The following is a 22263-nucleotide window of genomic DNA, read 5'->3' as shown; positions in this document are numbered from 1 at the left end:
TTGCTTTTGTCTTCTTTTCCCTCAGGCTGTCATGGTAACTTGGAATTAAAGGAATCTGGGTTTTAGTCAGCGTGCCATAATGCTGGATCTACTCATTCCCAGAGCCATTTCTTTTACAGAAGAGCCCCCCTTGGATGTGCTTGTGACCACTGGGTCTGGCAGAGACAAATCAGTCTCTGCCCATGAGAACAACAGAGGATGTGACCCCGGCCTGTGGCCCAGACACGGAGGAGGTCAGGCAGGGGACACCGTTCCACTTTCAGTCAAGGTTCACCGATGTTAACAGTGAGTCTAAGGTAGTGTTTCTGGGGCTCTGGAACAAAAGAATATTTCCACTGGAGACACAAATAGCAGACTTCAGTGTTTCAAATGAAGGCCTTTCAAAAAAGCAAACAGAGTTCAGAATGGGAGTTACAAAGCTACACTGAGATGACTGGGATACGCAGTCATAAGTAATCACAATTTGAAGGACCAGCAGTTGTGGGTTAACCCAGAGAACTTTTCCAGCTCGGAGACACCACTTTACAGAGGGCAAGACACACTAAGTATCAAAAAGGATCTGTACAACTCAGTGAGCCAATATTAGAAACCCACCACGTATCAAGTTCTATGCAGGCACTGGGGGGTGGAGGGGTACAAAGATAAGCAGACAAGTTCCCCGCTCTTTCCCAATTTGCTTTCCTATTTTTGTGTTTGGTCAGTGTGCAGAGAAGAGTTAACACAGCAGGCCTGAGACTGTTATTCTTATAAAGGCCTACTTACAGGAAGGCCCTTGGCTGGAATCTGGGAAATTGGGAACTTGGAACAACTCACTAAAAAGAGTAGTTCACTGTGCCTAAATTGTACAAACAATATTGTTTATGCCACACACTTGCTTTCCTTCCAGGAGTCTGGAATTTTGGTACTTGCTAGGCAGAGGGGGCATATATGACCAGCTTCCAATATAAACTCTGGGCACTAAGTCTCTAATGAGTTTCCCTGGTAGACAACATTGCACATGTACTGTCACAACTCAGTGCCGGAGGCAGGAAGCACATCTTGTGTGACTCCACTGAGAGGACTCTTGGAGCTTGTGCCTGGTCTCCTCCAGACTTTGCCCCTTGCACATTTACCCTTTGCTGATTTTGCTTTATATCCTTTCTCTGTAATAAATCATAGCTGTGAGTATGACTGTATGCTGAGTGCTGTGAGTCCTCCAAATGAATCACTGAATCCAGGGACGAATCCTAGGGACCCCACTTTTAACACAGTAAGTGAACTGTAAAGATCTTTGGAGTAAGAAGACCTTCAAATTTTGCCACTTATTAGCTGTGGATCCATAAGCCTTGAATTTCTTTGAAACTAAGATCATATAGCCTGCCTCAGAAGTCTGTTGTAAAGATTAAATATGGGGTACAAGCTCAATAAGTATTACATCCTTTTCTCTTTAGACTAGAATGTGTGTGGCATACCCTACAGGTACGCAGTGCCCAGCCTGCATGATACCTGGCAGTGTTGACAAGGTTCACTTCACCCAGTCCTCTCTTCCACTGGTGGGCTGGAGCAAGCTCACACCAGCTTGTGAAAGGTCAAACGTGTATACTATTCTATAATTCCCTGTTCAATGATGTCATGATGGTGGCTGGAAGCCTACCATGGAAACTGGCAAATGCTAACAATCAGGGCTTCCTCCCCCACATGAATCAGCTGTGAAACATTTACTAGCACAATATTGCCAACTTCATTTTTAAAAAATTAAAGGTGGTGGGATCTCGTGGCACCATACCTGGTCCATTCCCCGCCCCTCAATGCTCAGTGTGGAACTGGCCTATGGCCCAGTACAGGTCCCTGGTTCCAGTCCAAAGGGAGCAGAGTAAACCTCATGCATATCCTGGGAATATGTCTGGCTCTGGCTGTCCAGTGGTGGCCTGGAGGACTCACCACCCCTGAACTTACCCTGTTTGTAAAAGGCAGGTCACAGAACTCTCCTACCAAACACTGTGTGTGAACAGTCAAGTCATGTTGCCCGGGGTAAGGGACTGTTGGCTGTGGGACACACACAGCAGTGACAGGGATGGTTAGAAAATGATTTTCTAGGGCAGAAGGGACAGTCCTATCTGTGTAAATGGGGGAATTCCTAGAACCAAACATTCATGCCCAAGACAAGATGCATGCATAGAAAAGGCTAGGGAGGCCCTTACACTTGACCTGAAGAATCCCTAAACTCATTATATGAATAAGATCCAAAGGAGAACACTCACTGTCTCACACAAGTCAATCTGCAAAAACTGGGAAAGATGTTTCTTTTTCTCCTTTTATTTATTTTTTATTTTCTGTTGGCTCCTGGTATTTAAAGGAAAACATTCTTATAACATTAGCAGGATACTAGCTTAAGGAACAAAAGCCTAACTTCCAGTGATAACACCTTAAAATATCAAAATGTTCAAACATCAATAAAAGATTATAAAATGTATATAGGGGAGCAGATGTGGCTCAAGCTGTTGAGTGCCTGCTTCCCACATGGGAGGTCCCAGGTTTGGTCTCCGGTGCCTTCTAGGAGTAAACAAAAAACAAAAAACAACAAGCAAACAAATGAAAAATAACAATTCAGGGGAGTCAATATGGCTCAGTGGTAGAGAGCCAGCTTTGCACAAGGTCCCAGATTTAATCCCCAGCTCCAGTAATTTAAAAAAAAAAAAAAAAGATATATATATATATATATATATATATATGAAGTAATGACTCAGGCAAAGGTATTACAAACCATCAACAAGAAGAATCAGCTATCTGGGACAAGGTCTTTAAAAAATGGTCGTAAATATGCTCAAAGAGCTAAAAGAAATATGGAAAAGAAGTAAAAGGAAATCTGGTAAAGAAGTAAAAGGAAATCAGGAAAACAACAGATGAACACAAAGAGAATATAAAAAGAGAGATGGAAATTACGAAAAGAAACTAAGCAGAGATGAAGACCACAGTAACAGAAATCGAAAATTCCCTAGAGGAGTTCAACAGCAGATTGAAGCTGGCAGAAGAAAAAATCAGTGAACCTGAAGATAAGACAATGGAAATCATATAGTCTGAGAAGCAGAAAGAGGAAATGATGAAGAAAGTGAACAGAGTGTGCAGAGTCTGTGGTACATCAAGCATACCAATATACACACTGTCCCAGAAAGAGAAGAAGAAGAGAAAGGGACAGAGGGAATATTCAAAGAAATAATGGTGGAAAACTTCCCAAAATTTAAAGAAAGACAGGAATATGCACATCAAAGATACTCAATGAACTCCAAACAGGATAAACACAAACAGACCCACACTGAGCCATGTTATAATCAAATTGTCAAATGCCAAAGATAAAGACAAAATCTGAAAGCCACACAAGAGAAGCAATGTGTCACATGCAAGGGAGCCTCAACAAGATTAAATGCCAATTTCTCATTGGAAACCACAGAGGCAAGAAAGCGGCTGGAAAACATTTAAAGTGCTAGAAGCAAAAAGTTGCCAAGCAAGAATTCTATATTTGGCTAAACTATCTTTCAAAGATTAGGGAGGATTAAGACACTCCCAGATAAATTAAAGCTGAGAGACTTTGTCACCACTGGATCAGCCCTATAAGAAATGCTGAGGGGAGTTCTGCAGGTTGAATGGAAAGGACACTAGACCATTGACATGAAGAAATAAAAATCTACAGTAGAGATAATGACATGGATAAATATAAATACCAGCATTTTTAAGTACCAGTATTTTTTATTTGTAACTCCAATTTTTTCTCCCTAGAGGATAAAAAAGCAAATACATAATATGTAATGAGAAATTAATGGTTTTAGACTAATAATGTAAAAATATGTAATTTTTTTTTTTTTGAGGTACCAGGGGCTGGCGATTGAACCCAGGACCTCGTATGTGGGAAGCTGGTGCTCAACCACTGAGCCACATCCGTTCCCAAAATATGTAGTTTTTGAGAAAAACTACATAAAGGTGGGGGATGGAAGGGTATAGGAACATAGTTTACGTAGATATTGGAGTTGTTAAGATGGTATAAAAGCAAACGAGACCATTATAGATTTAGGATGTTAAATAATTGCCACATGGTAACAACAAAGAAAATATTAGAAAATGTGCAAATGCATAGAGACAGAAAGTAGAGTACAGGTTACTCTGCAGGGGTAGGGAAAGGGGCAATGGGGAGTTAATTCAAAATGAGTGTAAAGTTTCTTTTGGGGGTCAAGGGAAAGTTCTAATAATGTTGAGGGTGCTGCAACATTATGAATGTGATTAATCCCACTGAATGGTATGCTTAAGAGGGGATGTAATGGGATGATTTATGTTGTATAAATGCTTCCGTAATTAAAAAAAAACAATAAACTAAAGAATGACAATTAAATACAATACATGATACTGGATGGGATCTAAGAATGCAGGAGAAAAGGCTCGAAAGGACTTTATTGGAATATAAGAAAAATACGGAATACAGAATGTAAGTTTTCTATCAGTGTTAAATTTCTTGAATCTGGTAACTGCATTAAGGTGGTTACACCAGTGAAGAGCCTTATTCATAGGAAATGTACATGGAAGTATTACATATTCAAGGATTATGATATGTGCAACTTGCCCTCTAATATTCAGAAAACAGACACATAGAATAAATAGATAAATGACTGATAGAATGATACAGCAAAGGTGGAAAAATGTTAAAATTGGTGGATCTGGGTATCTGGGGCGAGGGTGCAGGTATGTTGGAGTTCTCCATAAGGGGATTTTATTACTTTTGCAGCTGTCCTGTAAGCTGCAAAGTATTACAAAATAAAAAGGTTTTAAAAATACCCTTTTCATGGTCTGCTATATAAAGTCAAAGAAAGGAGGGAGGAAGGAAACAGTTCATACCAAGAAGAAGTCAGTGAAGTCAATGTTAAAAGTTGCCCTTTGTGGGGAGTAGCACAATGTGGTTTAACAGACTAGCCAGAAAGATAACACATCTTGGTTCACCAAGTCAAAACAGGTATCACTAGAGAGAAGACAAGTGACTTGGTTGCCCCCCAGTCTCTTCACTTGTGAAAGAGATGGTGCAAAAATTTGTCAGTTATTTACAGAAAAGCTTTTAAGGATGCTGAGTAGAACAAAATAATGCAAGTTTGTATTGAAAACTCCTGTACTTTTATGGAATCCATTCTAGGTACAATTTAAGAATAGCAGGATTTTTGTAAACCTATAACTTCTCTAATAAAAGAAAAATATATGAGGGAGTATTTACCCCCCGGCAGGCACAGGTGTGGCTGGCAAGCCTGGCAGAATCCAAGGTTTGAGATCGGAAACCGTCTCCCTTGGAAGGCATCAGGGTCGAGGTGGCCAACGCCTCCCCTCAAGCCTTTTTCTGCCTTTTCTCCGCAGCCCGCCAACCCTGCTAGCCGCCCATTGATAAAAACCGTCCCCCTAATTCAAACCTTTCCCTAGCAACCGTCCAGGGTAGCCAATCAGAGGCCTCCGGTGGCTGGGCCAATGAGCGGCTTACACGTCACCCGGTACCCTATAAAAGTGCGTGCGCTTCCGCAACAAAGCAGACCTGCGCCATCAGCCAGTCTCCATGAGTATCCCTCGCGTCGGTCCTACCTGCTGCGAGGCCCTCCGGCACTCGCCTTCAAATATATATATTTTAAAAAAAAGAAGGAAGCCTTGAAGTCCCTTAGGTCCAACCATCTCATTTTTACTTAGAAACCCAAACACAATGAAATAGAGAGTCCCAGGTAATCCAGAAATGTATGGGCAAGTATAAACAACAGTGGCACACAAGGGTAAGAATTCCAGGTCTTAAAAGGTCCCTTCACAACAGAGTAGATGTAGCATAAAAAAATTATGTCATGATGAACCCATAAAGGCAGAACTGTAGCCTACTCAGACTGTAAGCCTAACAAAAGGCAGGATCATTCATCTTTTAATTCCTCCATCCCTAACACACTACACATGCTCAATAAATCTCTGTTGTACAAATGATGAATAAACTAAAATAAATGAGCTGCGTCCCATGTAACAAATAAAAGCATATGACTCTCTTCTGCCAGGAAATATAAATACAGTTATAGGGCCCTCTAAAAAGTACAAAATTTACATGTCATATCTCATGAGCAAGGAATTATGCCGAACCATGTTACTTTCACAGTGGCAAATAGTGTGATTACTTGAAATAGTGTGATTACTTGAAATAAAGACAGAATGGGAAAAAGTTCTTTCATATATACTAGGATTATGGTCTAGTAAAAATCACTAGAGATTTCATTTGAATCTCTTACCCATATAATTTCATTTAACAAACATATTTTGTGAAACTTTTCTATTCAGGCAAAATCATGCAAATATTAAGATTAAATGCAAAAAAAAATGGTAAATTAAAATCTGTGATAAGCATATAACAATGTTTTTAATTATCCATAGTAATCAAACTTATCTCAAAAGTACACTGAGGTGGCGGACTTGGCCCAGTGGTTAGGGCGTCCGTCTACCACATGGGAGGTCCGCAGTTCAAACCCCGGGCCTCCTTGACCCGTGTGGAACTGGCCCATGCGCAGTGCTGATGCACACAAGGAGTGCCCTGCCACGCAGGGGTGTCCCCCACATAGGGGAGCCCCACGCGCAAGGAGTGCGCCCTGTAAGGAGAGCCACCCAGCACAAAAGAAAGTGCAGCCTCTCCAAGAATGGCGCTGCCTACACGGAGAGCTGACACAACAAGATGAAGCAACAAAAAGAAACACAGATTCCCATGCTGCTGACAACAACAGAAGCAGACAAAGAAGACGCAGCAAAACAGACATAGAACAGATAACTGGGGTGGGGGGGAGGGGGGAAGGGGAGATAAATAAATAAATAAATAATAAAGCAAAAAAGTAAATTCAAAAAATCCAGAGGCTATTTCAGTTCTCCTAAAAGGGGAAAATAATTACTTTTTGAGGGTCACTGATTCTAAGCTGCCTTTTGCATATAATTCTCTATATGTGCCTAACCAGCATCTACCAGTAGCTAAGACATAATATATCCTAAATGGTTTTAGAAACAACTCAAAATGTAGTTTTATTTTCTCAAATTTCCATGTTTCTCCCCGATATTTAATACTTTGGTTGTTTATAACAACGTCCACATTAATATCAATAAATACTAAATAAAAGCATACTTTCATTTCTAAATTTAAATAACATACAACCTCAAAAAATAAAATGAAACAAAATCTCATCGGAAATAACTATCACAATATCCCCAATGATCATTTTGCTCACTTTAAATATTAAATGATCACCACCATTGTAACTATTAACCGACAAAAACTTTCGAGAGCCTATTAGGTAGAAGGTACCATGTTATATGCTTAAGGTATGAAGCAACAAGCTCTGCCCTCAAGGAGGTTATTATGTAGTTGATGAGAAAAAGGGTAATAATAATAACATAAATTTAACAGTCATTCATAAAGGGCAAGGTATTCACAAATGGGGGGTAGACAAGGCCTTATACTTGGAAGCACCTGAGATGGGACTTGGATCAAGAGCGGGGAAAGGAGATCAGGCACAGCAGTAACAAAGTGTCAGAGGCAGAAAATGACAAGGATTTTAAGGTGTTTGAACAGTCACTAGACAGTAACCATTATAACTGTGAACAACCATACTCTTTTAAGTTGTATATGTACCCCTACCTACTGGGGCAAGCCAGACACTCACTTGGCAAAGACATACACCCCCTTCTAGAACTAAGGCATGCATCAGAGAGGATGCCCCAGAAACATTCAGATTTGAATTCTGATACAGACTTAACAACCGGTTTACTGGGTAACCTTGAGTAAATTATCTCATTATCCTCAGTTTCCACAACTGAAAAATCTGGAGGTCATTCTTGAAAGTTCCTTCTGTCTCTAAAAGTATATGATTCTTCCTTATTACCAACAAAAGAAATTATTCCCATGTGTGGGTAATTATCAGTTACATAAATCGATACAGGTCTATGATTTTGGCCACTGAATCTTCCTCCTCTTATATAATTTGGTCTCTTTTTTAACTGTCTCCCAGGCTAAGTTCTAGCATACCTATCCTCATCAACAAATACTTATTGGAAACTACTAATGACAAGGAAGTAGCTTCGGAGATTTCTAAGAATCTCCAGCCCCGCAGTTCAGATACAACAGAGAGAAATAATGCTCGGGTTACATAAATTGTGATGAATATAGTTGTTTAGAAAAGAAGAAGAATTTACAAGAAGTTACATACCCTTTTGATTAAGACAATGTTCTTTCAAGGTATGCAAATGGGAAAAAAGGGTTGGGGAGAAATAACATACATTTATTTCAACTATAATGCCATTTCCCAAAACATTTTGGGACTTGTATTCATGACTGCCTTCAGTGCCAATGGCACAATCCTTTGAACATATTCAACGGAGATATATTAATAGCTAAATAAAACCGATAGAAATTTTAACTTCTTAATACCACCAAAACATGTGGAAAGCGAAGTCTTATGAAGTATAATAAAATAATTAAACTAGGCAATATCATTTCTGAACAAAAGCACTGGTTTTTCTTATAGACTTTGTCTCTCACATCACAATAATTAATGAATAAAGCAAAACTATCACAGCCAGATCCAAGAGAGGTTTTTGGGATCTAGGATCTTTTTATTATTTCTACTTTTAAGTAAGGGAGGAGGGAACCAAATATTTTATTTAACTCTCTCTTCAGTTACTGATACTGCACTATTCTTCATAAAAAGCCCTACACACCTAACAACTCTTTAACACAGAACAAAAAGTTAATTATTGGGGAGCAGATATAAAAAACAATAATAAGTGATTTTCACTCATCCTAGTGACCATGCTGACATAATTGGGGATGGGTGTATTCAGCTCCTAATGAAGACTATAAGAATGAAAGAGAGGTAGAACAGATTATAATGACTTTTAAATCTGACTTCATGTTTGTGGACTTCTGTATGCCATCACTGAGTATTCATGATATAGTTGGTGTTTTACAGCATATACAAAGGAGAACCTGTTTCCTGTACAATTCTATTCCTCTCTCTAAGGACATTTATAAACTTTATGTCTTGATCAACAAAATGCAATGTGTGATTCTGGATTGGATCCTGGACTTGGGGGGGAGTAGGAAAATAGCTATAAAGACATTAGTGGAATGAGGGATGAAATTTGCATATGGACTGATTTGATAATAATAGAGTATCAATATTAAATATCTTGATTTTGATGACTGTACTGTGGTTATAAAAGAGAACATCCTTTGAAGGGATGAATACACAACTCTGTGATTATACCAAATGCCACTGATTGTACACTTCAGATTAACTGTATAGTTTATTAATAGATTTCAGTAACATTTTTTAAAAAATAATAGAACATCCTTGTCCTAGACAATATACAATGACCTAGGAGGTACTAAAGGGACTGATGCCTACAACTAACTCTTAAATGGTGAGAGAAAAACATGCATGGAAAGATGGGAGACCAAGAAAATGATAGAACAAATGAGCAAAACCATAAGCAATTTGTGAATCTGGGTAAACAGTATTTAAGAGTTCTTTGTACTGTTGTTACAACTTTCCTGTAAGTTTGAAATTAGAGCAAAATAAACAGTTTTTTAATAATTTTAGGGATACAAGTGAAGGGAATGGTATTCTCTTGCTAGTCTATCTTAAATAGTTTTGAGCTTTCTAGAGAAAAAAACAGTAAATATTATTGAATGAGGATGGATAATTTGGTAAATTAAGAGGGTGAATCAGACTCTAGGACTTCACTGAAGAGGAAGAGGCCCAGGACAGTAAAATACGAAGACAGATATGAACCAGAAGTTGAAGAGAAACAAGAAAGGAAATTGAGACACAAGAAAGGAAACTGATACTGCCTTATTTCAAGAACAAGGAAACTTAATTGCCAATAAGAAAGTGAATTTTCACTGAATAATAAAGTTGAGAATATTCTGACCCAGAAAAATCCCCCCACCACTCCCCATACACTAACCACTGAACTGTCTCTAAGTATTTAGGGCCTTCTAACTTTTCACCAGCTGAAAAAGCCTAATGTAAATGCTTCCAGTTGCCCTGTGGTGAAAAGAACCATTTTTCCCACTCCACACCCACTCCCCAGGATCCGAGAAAGTGCCAGAAGGCACAAACCTTCAGTTGTTGCTTAGAAGAGTCAAACCTAATCTCAATGTACACCTGAGGGAGAAGTATCACAGCATCTCAGAACTTTTATAAGCTTTTATTTCTGCATCACTACAAGCCCCCAGGTTCCCAAGGCTGGAAAGGAAGATGACCCTATATGACCCAGAGACTCTATAACAATATAAAAGGTTGCCCAGAGGGTTTAAGAGACTTGTGTCATCAAACTTGTAACTGATTGCCTCCACCATCGTAAACCTGTGTGAAGTATTGAAATTTCAAGCATTTCAAGAATGAGGGTTCAGTTTCAGTACAACCAAAATAAAACTTTTAAGGGAGGCACCCATGATGGGAAAAGCACTGAATACAGAAGTTAGCAATGTGACAATCTTTCTGGTTGGCATGGTTCATGTTATACATTTACAATAAGGCTGCCCTGCCTGATTTTAAAGGATGAGGTCTCCCCATCTGTCCTGCCATCTGTTCAATCCTCTAATTCATACTAAGTACCCACTCTGCACTAGGCCCTCAGGAATACAAAGATGGATAAACAACGAACCCTGCCCTCAAGGAGCTGAAAGCCTAATGGGAGATACAGATATGCAAATAAAGTCAGGTAAAACCAGACACCATGATAAAATATGCTTATATGAATTTATGATCAATGTAAACATAAAATGGAAGACAGACTCTACCTCTGTAAAGGCTTCAGAGAAAAAGTGGGACTTAAGTTGAGTCAGAAAAAAAAAGCATGTGTTTACCAAGCACTGGACAAATTGATAATAAAATAGAAGGTGGATGGATGGATGACTCCTGGCAGGCAGGCAGAGAAGCATGATTCCAGAGAGAGGGGACAATGTTATCAAAGGCACAACGTAAAAGAGCAGCTGTAAGTAGATGACATGCTCAGAAATGCCTGCTAGCAAGGCTGGATTTCAGGAAGGTTTCCATCACTCTCTGATAAAAGAGGCTTACTGTGCCTAAACTGTTTGTACAAACAATATTGTTTATGCTACACACCTGCTTTCTTTCTGGGACCTGGAACTTTGGTAGTTGTTATGCAGAGGGTGCCTATGTGACCAGCTCCCAGTAAAAATCTTGGGCACAGAGTTTCTGGGTTCCCTGGTAGACATTTCACAATTGTCACAATTCTACACTGCAGGAATTAGGTGTCTCTTTTGTGACTCCACTAGGACAGGACACTAGGAAGCTTGCATCTAGTTTCCTCCAGACTATATGTGCCTTTTCCCTTTGTTGGTTTTATATCCTTTTTGCTGGAATAAAGTGCACTGAGTTGCGTGAATCCTCCTAATGAGCCACTGAACCTGGAGGTGGCTTTGAACTAGTCTTCTACTTCTTTGACTTTGTGACCAACCTGTTTGCCAGTTTCCATACTGAGACAGTATTACAGACAACAAACCAACCAAACTGGTATTACCACAGTCCAGTCATCAAAAGTACCTGGGGAAACGGACTTTGGCCCAGTGGTTAGGGCGTCCGTCTACCACATGGGAGGTCCGCGGTTCAAGCCCCGGGCCTCCTTGACCCGTATGGAGCTGGCCCAAGCAGCAGTGCTGATGCGCGCAAGGAGTGCCCTGCCACACAGGGGTGTCCCCCGCGTAGGGGAGTCCCACGCGCAAGGAGTGCACCCCGTAAGGAGAGCCGCCCAGCGCAAAGGAGGGAGCAGCCTGCCGAGGAATGGCGCCGCCCACACTTCCCGTGCCGCTGACGACAACAGAAGCGGACAAAGAAACAACACGCAGCAAAAAGACACAGAAAACAGACAACCGGGGGAGGGGAGGGGAATTAAATAAATAAAAAAAATTAATCTTTAAAAAAAAAAAAAAAAAGTACCTGATTCCTCACTAGAGCGAGACTTGAAAATTTTTCAGGATGTTCATACAACCAAGGAGCACCAGTCAGTACCCAGGCCAGACCCATGATGCCTTTGCTAGGCCTCCAAATCAGATTACAGTGGTTTCCATCAGCCAAAGTGAACATTAAAGTATTTTGCAATGCAGCATATGCCCTCAAGTCACAAAATGACCCTGAAAGGGGTCTGGGATATCCTCCCCCAGAAAGTACCTCCAGCATGGCAGGTAACAGCATTTAGGCAATATGATAAGTCATGTATGACCCCACCACATCCTCTAGGGACTCACCGCCTGACAACATGAAAGACTCAACTCCCAAGTATCTACATAATGGAAACAATCTGGTAAACTACTCAGCTCAATACAGGATACCCTTCAAGGGAAGAGATTACAATAATCAATCAATAAACATATTAATAGAATGTAGGGAAGAGATGATGTGATCATCTCAACTGACATGGAAAAAGCATTTGAAAAATTCCAACATGGTTTCATAACAAAACATTCACAAAGTTAGCTATACAAGGGAACTTTCTCAAATAATAAAGGGTGTTTATGAGAAACCCACAGCTAAAATTAGACTCAATGGTGAGAGACTGATAGGATTTTTCCCTAAGATCAGAAACAAAACTTTCACCCTCCTCTTCAACATTGTAGTGGAAGTTGAAGCCACAGCCATTAGGCAAGAAAAAAGGAATTCATGTTGGAAGGCAAGTAAATTTCTCTATTCAAATATAACTTCAAACTGAAGGAAAAAATTATGAAGATAGCATCTCCAAAAAACTAAGAAATACACAACAAAACCCATGGCCTTACATAGGAAAGGCTGAATATTTTAAATAAGACAAGCCCCTGACAGGAGGCCCTCATCAGTTGGGGCACATGTCCGTTTACAAAGAGGCCACTGGGCCCAAGACTGCACAGCCAAAAGGAAAAAAAAGGACTCATCCCTCTCTAGAGAAGAGTTTTGAGTCCCACCTGAGGAAGATGTTATCCAGTGCCCTCAGTTACTGCTCAAAGCCTAGAGAGAAATTACAAGTGTAAGAGCATCCTCTACATTTCACATGGACCTTGGGACAACTTGTTCCATGCTGAATACCAGTCCATTCCTGACCAGCTTCCTGGGAGTCATCAAACCATACCTTTGATGATTTACCCCATTATTTACTGTCTAAACTGCTTGACATTTCCCTGGGTCCTCTTAGGCCAACATTACCTTCCTTCCCAGTCCTACTACATGGGAACATTTATTAGGGACACCCTTGTCGTGACTTGGGCTATCAAGATCAACTGTGCCCCCAAAAGACTCATTTTACAAGTCCCCATCTCATCTCCATCACACATGTTCTCTTCAACAACTTTATCTGATTTCCCAGAATTCCTCTGTTCTTTTGGGCCTCACCAGCCTACAAATCACTTAAGTGAGAACTAAACAGCCCATTATGCAGGATTCCCACTTCTTTGTGGGCAAAAATCCCACTAAAATTGGACATGGATGGGTAGAAATAGACTTATCCATGCCCCTTCCTAAGATCCTCTCTTCTAGAAACACAGTACCTCCTCAAGGTACTGGCTCCAAAGGGTCATAAGGTAGCTAAGGAACAATTCCAATGTGATTTGCATGTCTGTTAAGGCCATGATGTTTCAGCTTAAGGGCAGACTCTCCTCACATTGAAGAGCTGCCATTTACTTTTTCCCCTCCCAAAAGAAAACAGCAGCTAAGAGCTGTCTTAGGCCTCACAGGATTCCAAGAAGTGGATACTCAATTTTTCAATGATTGCTTCCCCTGCTATGCAATGACTAAAGCATTGGTTCCTGAACCTTTAATTTGGGGCTCACCTTTATCACCCCCACCCTTGGACTTCCAAATGACAATCTACCTACTCTCTGATGGACATGAACAAGAAGGACATGCCCTGGGTCCTACAAGCAAAATGGACACCAGATGCCACCGGGATATGAGAGCTTAACCCGGAATCAGGCATCTAAGAAACTGTCCTCCTTGCCTGTGACCAGTAGCTGCTACTGCCAAGTTGGCTCAAACCACCTCTTACTTAGTTCTAGGTCACACACTCAAGGTCTACACCCACCATTCTTTGAAATTTTACTAGTTACTGAAAACACTTTTCAGCCTCTAAATTCACCACTTATGCAATATTGTTACCCCCTCCCCCCACTAGCACATTGCAATTCACCTCTGTCAAACCTTAACCCTGCTACCCTGCTCCCTTTACCTGGTGAAGGAACCCATCCAGTCACTAACTTGTCCTAGATCACATTTACCACCCACTCTCTGTCACACGATGGCTCCAACCTCCAGAGAGACGACATAACTTTCCTAGCTGGCTATGTCATTCCTGATCAATACAAACCCCTTAAATATCAACAATCAATGGCCAGCCAAGGGCAACCCAGTCATCAAGGAGTCCTGGAACCCCACGCTCTCTCCCAGCAAGGAGAAGCATGGCTGGAACCTGCAGTGCGAGAAGCACCACACCCAATATGTCAGAGAACAAAGGTGGGGCCGTGGGGCCCTGGGGCCAGAGGTGACTAGACAGTCACATTCACAAAGCTCATCTTGTGGTGGAACCAGAGCCACAGGGTTCCACCAGGAGTTAGCTGATGACACACCCTCCCTACTTCACACGCTCACCGACGAAGTTTATTAGTGAGCTTCTCCCTGCTCCCATCAAAGGAACATTGCAGCAGCTGCTCATCACAAAAAAAGGTGAAGAAGTCTTCTTTAAGTCAACTTCAACAGTGCGTTGAGTCCATCATTCACTAACCAGTTTGAAGTGAATTTAATTCAATAGTGAAGAATATTTGTATAAAGCGATGAACACAAGCACAGTTTATATTTCCTAAAGAAGATTTAATACATAATATGGTAGTTTATGGATAAGAGTTATATGTACAATATCTTAATGAATTCCTTAAGGATCTAAAACGGATGTAAGAATTTCTTTTCTTTAATACACTAACTCGTAGATTGACATGAAATGTATACCTATATGTACTAAACCTATAATCAACAAACCTGTGAATACCCTAAACTTCATTCTAAGTACAAATGATAACAAATCATTACCTTAACTTCATTAACCCAAAGTTTATTCCATAAGATGAAGGCGAGGGGGGCAGGGAGTCCGGGTACCATATTATAAAACAGTGTCAACATACGATGCAGCAAAGGAAATTTTGATTATTTCCTACCTCTGCTCGACCCTCGTAGTAGGTTAACATTGAATTTGTAAGTACAAAAAGCCTCTCTTTGTAGTTTAAGGGTGATGTCTTCTTTTTCTGCTGTGACCTTTTAATAAGAATCTCTTCTAGAATAATGTTAAGATTCATCTCGGTCTTCTGGTCACTCCTTCTCCTGCCATTGAAAATCCTGGTATTCTAAAGAGAAAATAAAAAACTTAAGTAAGATGTAGCATTTTAATTTTCCAAATTTTCAAATTACCAAAATAGGATTTACCTATCTACCTATTCATCTGCTGAAGCAGATGAATGTTACTGAGTATGCCCAGGACACAGAAGCTCAACTTCCTTTCCTCCATATATTATCATTTCATAAGAAAATCCAATCAAGATTTACCATGATGATGTCTGCCTTTGTACCTCTCTATCTGACACCTTCAGCTTCTACTATTCAATTGCAGAAAAAACAAATATCTTAGATGGAAAAGTAAATTTCATCACATGCATGGGTGGTTTAGGCTGGTATTCAAAATACATCAGGATATTGACTCATTCATACCAAATGGAAGATAATATAGACGTGGTAGACTTGTGAACAAAATTAATTACCACAGTGGTGGATATAATGCAAACTACAGCTCTGATAAAAATGTCATCTTGATGAAACATCCCAGTCACCAGAGCCACGAGGACACTCTGATATCTACACTCCACAGTTCTCTTACCTACAGTTCCTGTCTCAACCACAAGAGAGAAGAAAACCCACAAAGACACAGCTGACCCTATATTTGGGGCCCAAGCTTCCTAAGCATGTAGACTAAGACTTTTAAAATTCAACAAAATTTAACAATCTGAAAACTCGAAGACACTCAGAAAAGGTCTGAAGATTCTTATTTGAGACAAGTTGAATTAACAACAACCTTTTCTTCCTTTCCCTCCATCAGATCCTCATAAGTAGTAATTGCATATCAAATCATCATAGGGCAGTAAGAGTCACATGAAGAGTGGTTACCTGACAGTATAGCCAGGGACTTGACCTGACTTAGACACAGAGGAATTCTATCCTCTTTGCACCCAGCTTAATACCTCCAAAGGGCCCTTGTAATTCCCTATTTCTGACCTGTCGCCATCTAGTCAGGCCCTTCTGTTTTTGTAAAGTCAGTTTATAACAGTTTAACCTCTGAGTATCAGTTCCTTCATCTATAAAGTATGAAGGTAAATACCACAAGGTCATTGTGAGGCTTAAATGAGACGCGGGAAAGGACTTTGGTAATTACGAAAATCTTACACAAATGTTTTTTATTATTATTATTAAAGATTTATTTTATTTATTTATTCCCCCTCCCCCTTCACTGTTTGAGCTTGCTGTCTACTCGTCTATTCTTTAGGAGGCACTGGGCACCTAACCTCGGATCTCACATGTGGGAGAGAGGCGCTTAATCACTTGAGCCATCTCAGCTCCCTGGTTTGTTGTGTCTCTCATTGTCTTTCCTCTTTGTGTCTCTTTGTTGCATCATCTTGTTGTGCCAGCTTGCCACGCCTGCCCATCACACCATTGCTGTCTTCTCCAAGAGGCCCTGGGAACCAAACCTGGGACCTCCCATGTGGTAGGCGGGAGCTCAAACGCTTGAGCCATGTCTACTTTCCTATTATTATTTTTAATTCCCCTGCCGTTTTCCTAGTATCCAGTATTAAGACCTCGCATCTGGAAAGAGGACTTGGCCCAGTGGTTAGGGTGTCTGTCTACCACATGGGAGTCCACAGTTCAAACCCCGGGCCTCCTTGACCCATGTGGAGCTGGCCCATGCGCAGTGCTGATGCGCGCAAGGAGTGCCATGCCATGCAGGGGTACCCCCGTGTAGGGGAACCCCACACCCAAGGAGTGTGCCCCGTAAGGAGAGCTACACAGTGCAAAAGAAAGTGCAGCCTGCCCAGGAATGGCGCTGCACACACGGAGAGCTGACACAACAAGATGATGCAACAAAAAGAAACACAGATTCCCATGCCACTGACAACAACAGAAGTGGACAAAGAAGAACACACGGCAAATAGACACAGAGAACAGACAACTGGGCAGGGGGGAAGGGGAGAGAAATAAATTAAATAAATCTTTTTAAAAAAAGACCTCATATCTGGACTGATAGTGACTTTCTACGTGGAGTTCCTCTCCCCAGACTCTTTCCTTGTTTTATTCAAATGAAACAGTCCTCACCCCCACTACAGTAATCTTCAAAAATTCTACTTTCATCATGTCATTTCATTCATCAGAAAACCCAATGTCTCCCCACACCTGCAAAATCAAGTCAAAAGACTGGAAACTGTCCACAATCTGCCATAACCTAAAATATATCTTTAATTCCATTATTCCCCAAACACTCCACACTCCATTCAAAATAGCATACTGAGTCTCTTTTTTTAAAGATTTATTTTAATTTATTCCTTCCCCCCCAGTTGTCTGCTCTCTGTGTTCATTCACTGTGTGTTCTTCTGTGTCCGTTTGTATTCTCGGCGGCACTGGGAATCTGTCTCTTTTTGTTGTGTCATCTTGCTGCATCAGCTCTCTATGTGTACGGCGCCACTCCTGGGCGTGCTGCATTTTTTTCACATGGGGCAGTTCTCCTTGTGGGGTGCACTCTTTGTGCATGGGGCTTCCCTACACAGGAGCAACCCTGTGTGGCATGGCACTCCTTGCGTGCAGCAGCACTGCATGTGGGCCAGCTCTCCACACAAGCCGGGAGGCCCTGGGTTCGAAACCTAGACCTCCTATATGGGAGGCGGATGCTCTATCAGTTGAGCCACATTCACTTCCCAGTATACTGAGTCTTACTGAATGTCCCCTCACAGCATTCACTCTCTGACCTAAAGCTGTCCTCTCTTCCTTCTCCTCACCTAGAAAACTCTACCAGCTTTAAAACTCACCTCCCAATTGAAGCCTTTCCTGATGATTCCAATTAACCCCAAAAGCAAAGAGCACCTTCAACTGCAAACAAAACAATTCCATTTCTCTGCCCCATAACATCTATGTCCCTTCTCAGCCTGAAGCAGAGTGGACATCATCCCAAACCTCTCAAGATTGAAGAATGAACAAAAATAAAAATAAGAGGGGAGTGTAACTACTGACTAAAGTGAATTCATTATTATTGTAGTTATTATCTTGTGTTAACTGAGTAATTTGTAACATTGTTATTTAAAATAATCATTAAAAAAACTTTCAATTCTTGTATCTATGATCTCTGCATCACTCACTCATCACAGAACTCATGATATTCTTTCATGTTCTGTAGCAATTAATGTATAAAATTTGCCTTTTCACCTAGATTTTTAAGCACCCAAAGAAACAGTTTCAATCTCAAGCAAACATTAGAATAATCTATGAAGTTGGTTTTTTTAAATGCAGATGTCCAGGCACCACCCCAAATATTCTGATTCCATGGGCATCACAATTTAATATACTGGTGGGACAGAGAACCACTATCTAAAAAGAAAGAACTTAGTCTCTTTACTCCACTTTTGGTGCTTATGGTAGCCTCTCAATAAATACCCGAATCAAGGATCCAATTAACCCATTTACCATCCTAAACTGAGAAGTCAGAGAAAAGGTCATCTTTTGTATCTGAATTAGTCCTTTTATACTATGTTAAAATTTTGGTACTCTTGGGGAAAAAAACAAAACCGGTATGCTATTTCATTTTTCTGAGACACTGCCAATGTGTGAAACCACTTATTGGGGAATTATCTTTTCATCTTTGTGCAAAATATTTTCAGTGCAGGGTAAAAATGACCATTTGCAAAAAATGCCTATCAGGGAAAGACTAGCTATTCCCTGGCAAACAGGCCAAATAAAGAAGTGTACTTCCCAACCCAGTGAGCAATAATACCGTTATCAAAGGGAAGGCAGATGTTTGAAAGTTCCAGTAGGATAAGCAGGGCATGAATCATTTGCAGTTCTTACAGAAGAAGCTCTCAACATTAATGACAAGAAAAGACATTTCATGTTGAACGCCTGGGGGGGAAAAAAAACAGTCTGCAGGTCTGTTTAAGAAAGAGATTGCCCACATCACCTCTCCTATGCCATACAGACAGGTGGCTAGCCCTCATCAACTCTGGGAGAAATTTTGAGGAGTATTTTCTAAAAAGGATAAAATAGAGGGTCTCTGTTTTAGTAGGGGCACCATACTGAAAAGGGGAGCTTAAGTCAAAGTTTACATACTGAGTATTGAGATAACTCAGCCCCTTCTCCCACTTGGCTCCAGAACCCTGGACAGGGACCAGCATAAGAGCAAAGACCTGAAGATATTGACATATGCCTTTACCCAAGAAAAATGGCCCAGCCAGATTACTCTACAGTGAGGTCCTCAGTCAGCAAGTCCCACTACAAGCACAAAGCTTCCAACTGATGTTTTAGAGTCCTACTTTTATAAATAAGAAAGCCAAGTATCACCAGACAATTGAGAAAATGTTCTAATATGATTCCAAGATCAAACAAACAAATGAGGGAAAAAAAAAAAAACTTGGAGGAAACAAAGACAGGGCAGAAAAAAGATAATATTAAAGAAAAAAATCAATAAAATCAGAGTTAAGATACTGTACACATGAAACAAGGTCAAGAGAGAGCCAAAATAAAGAACAGAGAACCAAAACAGAGACCTATTGGAAATTAAAAACAAAATAGCAGAAATAAAAAAACAAATAGAAGAATTAAAATATAAATTTCAGGGAATCTTCCAAGATATAAATCAAAAATTTTAAAATTTAAATATAGCACAGAAAATATAATAAAATTGGAAGACTTACCCATAAAGTTCAGCATCTGAAAACCTGGAGTTCCAGAAGCAGAAAGAATGAAAAAACAATCAAAGAAAAATTGAAAAAAAATTTCCTAAACAGAAGGCTTTTTCCAAATGGAAAGAAAAACAAATCAAATCAAATCTCTCATAAAATTTCAAAATTATGGGACAAGCAGATGACTGCCAAGTTTCCAGAGGAAAAAAAAATAGGTGTCATAGAAAGTTTCAAAAATCAGTTTGGAAATCAGTAGTGTTTCTATACGCTGGTAATGCACAATTTGAGGAGGAAGTTAGGGGGAATATTCCATTTACAAAAAAAAAAAAAATCAAACATTTAGGAATAAATTTAACCAAGGACGTAAAGCATGGTATTCAGAAAACTACAATGCATTGTTAAAAGAAATCAAAGAAGATATAAATAAATGGAAAAACATTCCATGTTCACAGATGGGAAGACTAAATATTGTTAAGATGTCAATTCTACCCAATTGATATACAAATCCAATGCAATCCCTATTAAAATTCCAATAACATTTTTTAAAGAAATGGAAAGCCCAATTAGCAAATTTATTTCAAAGAGTAAGGGGCCCCAAATAGCCAGAAATATCTTAAAAAGGAAGAACGAAGTTGAAAGACTCTTACTTCCAAATTTAAATCATAATACCTAGCTATAGTGGTAAAAACATCCTGGTACTGGCATCAGACAGACATGAAGACAAATGGAACCAAACTAATGGCTCAGAAATATTTATGGTCAAGTGATTTTTGACAAGGTTGTCAAGTCTACCCAGCTGAGGCAGAATAGTCTATTCAACAAAGGGTGCTGGGAGAACTGGCCAACAATATTCAAAAGAAAGAAAGAGGATCCCTACCTCACATCCTATACAAAAAATTACCCCAAATGGATCAAAGACCTAAATATAAAAATGAGAGCCATAGAACTCCTAGAAGAAAATGTAGGGAAACATCTTCAAGACCTGGTGTTAGGTTGTAGATTCTTTAGCCTTACACCAAAAGCACAAGCAATGAAAGAAAAAATGAATAAATAAGACCTTCTTAAACTTAAACACTTTTGTGATTCAAAGGACTCTGTCAAGAATGTGAAAAGGCAGCCCACTCAATGGGAAAAAAATATTTGGAAACCACATATCCAATAAGGGTTTGATTTCCACACTATAGAATGAGATCATAAACACAATAATAAATAAGCTAGCCAATTTTTAAAAATAGGCAACAGATTTAAATAGACATTTCTCCCAAAAGGAAATACAAATAGCGAAAAAGCACATGAAAAAAACATTCAATATCACTAGCTTTTAGGTAAAAATGCAAATCAAAACTACAATGAGCTTTCGGAAGTCAGCCCTGGGGCTCTAAGTCATGGAGGTCTGTGTCAGTGCTGAGTGTGGCGAGCAGGCTCTGGCGTTTCGCAGGGACCTTTCTTTGGCAGCTGAAGAGACTGGGAGAAACAAGAGCTGCAGGTTGAAGCAAAGAGTAAGGGCTGGAGCCCTAAAATGAAAGGTGCCGATTGTGGACTTTTCACATGAAAACCATCATCTTATGTTGAGTGTAAGGATGTTCACGATGAAATGTCTGTAAACGTGCCTTGCCTGCAGTGTGCAAGACAAAACTGTGAACTGCTTTGCCTGAGACCGTCTCCCAGTGATGCCAAACAAGACCGGCACAGCTCTACCTCTGCTGCCAATTGCTAATAACAGTTTTTAAAAATGGAGAATCATTTATGAGCTCCTTTGTGCTTCATTTTCAGAAGTAGCCAAGGATTGATTGTGAAAATCTTTGGCAGTTGTAAGGGTATAATTAAGAAAATCCCATACTAGGTGATCTGAGGGCAATCTCCGGTTCAGGCAGGACCGCAGTGATTGTAAACTGAGATCGAGTGACATGCCTGTGCACTTTTGGGGGACATCTAAGAGGGAACAAATGTTCCACCTGGAAAAACCTTTGACCAAGTGAATTATCTACAAAGTTGTCAGTGTGTCTTAGATTTCAGTGGTGAAGCACAAATAACGTTTAATTTGACTCACTATAAAAATTTTTTAAAAATAAAATAAAAATAAACTACAATGAGATATCATCTCACACTTCATAGAATGGCCATTCTTCTAAAAACATAGGGAAATGGATGTGGCTTAAGTGGCTGAGTGCCTGCTTCCCACATGGGAGGCCCCAGATTTGGTCCCCAGTGCCTCCTAAAAACAAAAAAAACAAACAAGCAAATGAATGAAAAAACCAACTCAGGGAATCCAGCTTCCCACATAC

The 22263-nt window shown here is 40.1% G+C and overlaps 1 protein-coding gene across 2 annotated transcripts in view; it reads right to left on the bottom strand.

Moving 5' to 3' along the window:
* Positions 1-22263, bottom strand: part of TEC (tec protein tyrosine kinase) — a 118438-nt gene that overhangs the window by 58260 nt on the left and 37915 nt on the right. For both annotated transcript variants that reach the window (XM_012529526.4, XM_004469762.3), the window contains one exon: positions 15209-15394. In XM_012529526.4, coding sequence (XP_012384980.1) covers positions 15209-15394 — 186 coding nt within the window. The remainder of the gene's footprint in view (positions 1-15208; positions 15395-22263) is intronic.

This window comes from Dasypus novemcinctus, chromosome 1 (genome assembly GCF_030445035.2).
Source record: "Dasypus novemcinctus isolate mDasNov1 chromosome 1, mDasNov1.1.hap2, whole genome shotgun sequence".
In the NCBI taxonomy this organism is placed as follows: domain Eukaryota; kingdom Metazoa; phylum Chordata; class Mammalia; order Cingulata; family Dasypodidae; genus Dasypus; species Dasypus novemcinctus.
This window is presented reverse-complemented; position numbering and strand designations above follow the sequence as displayed.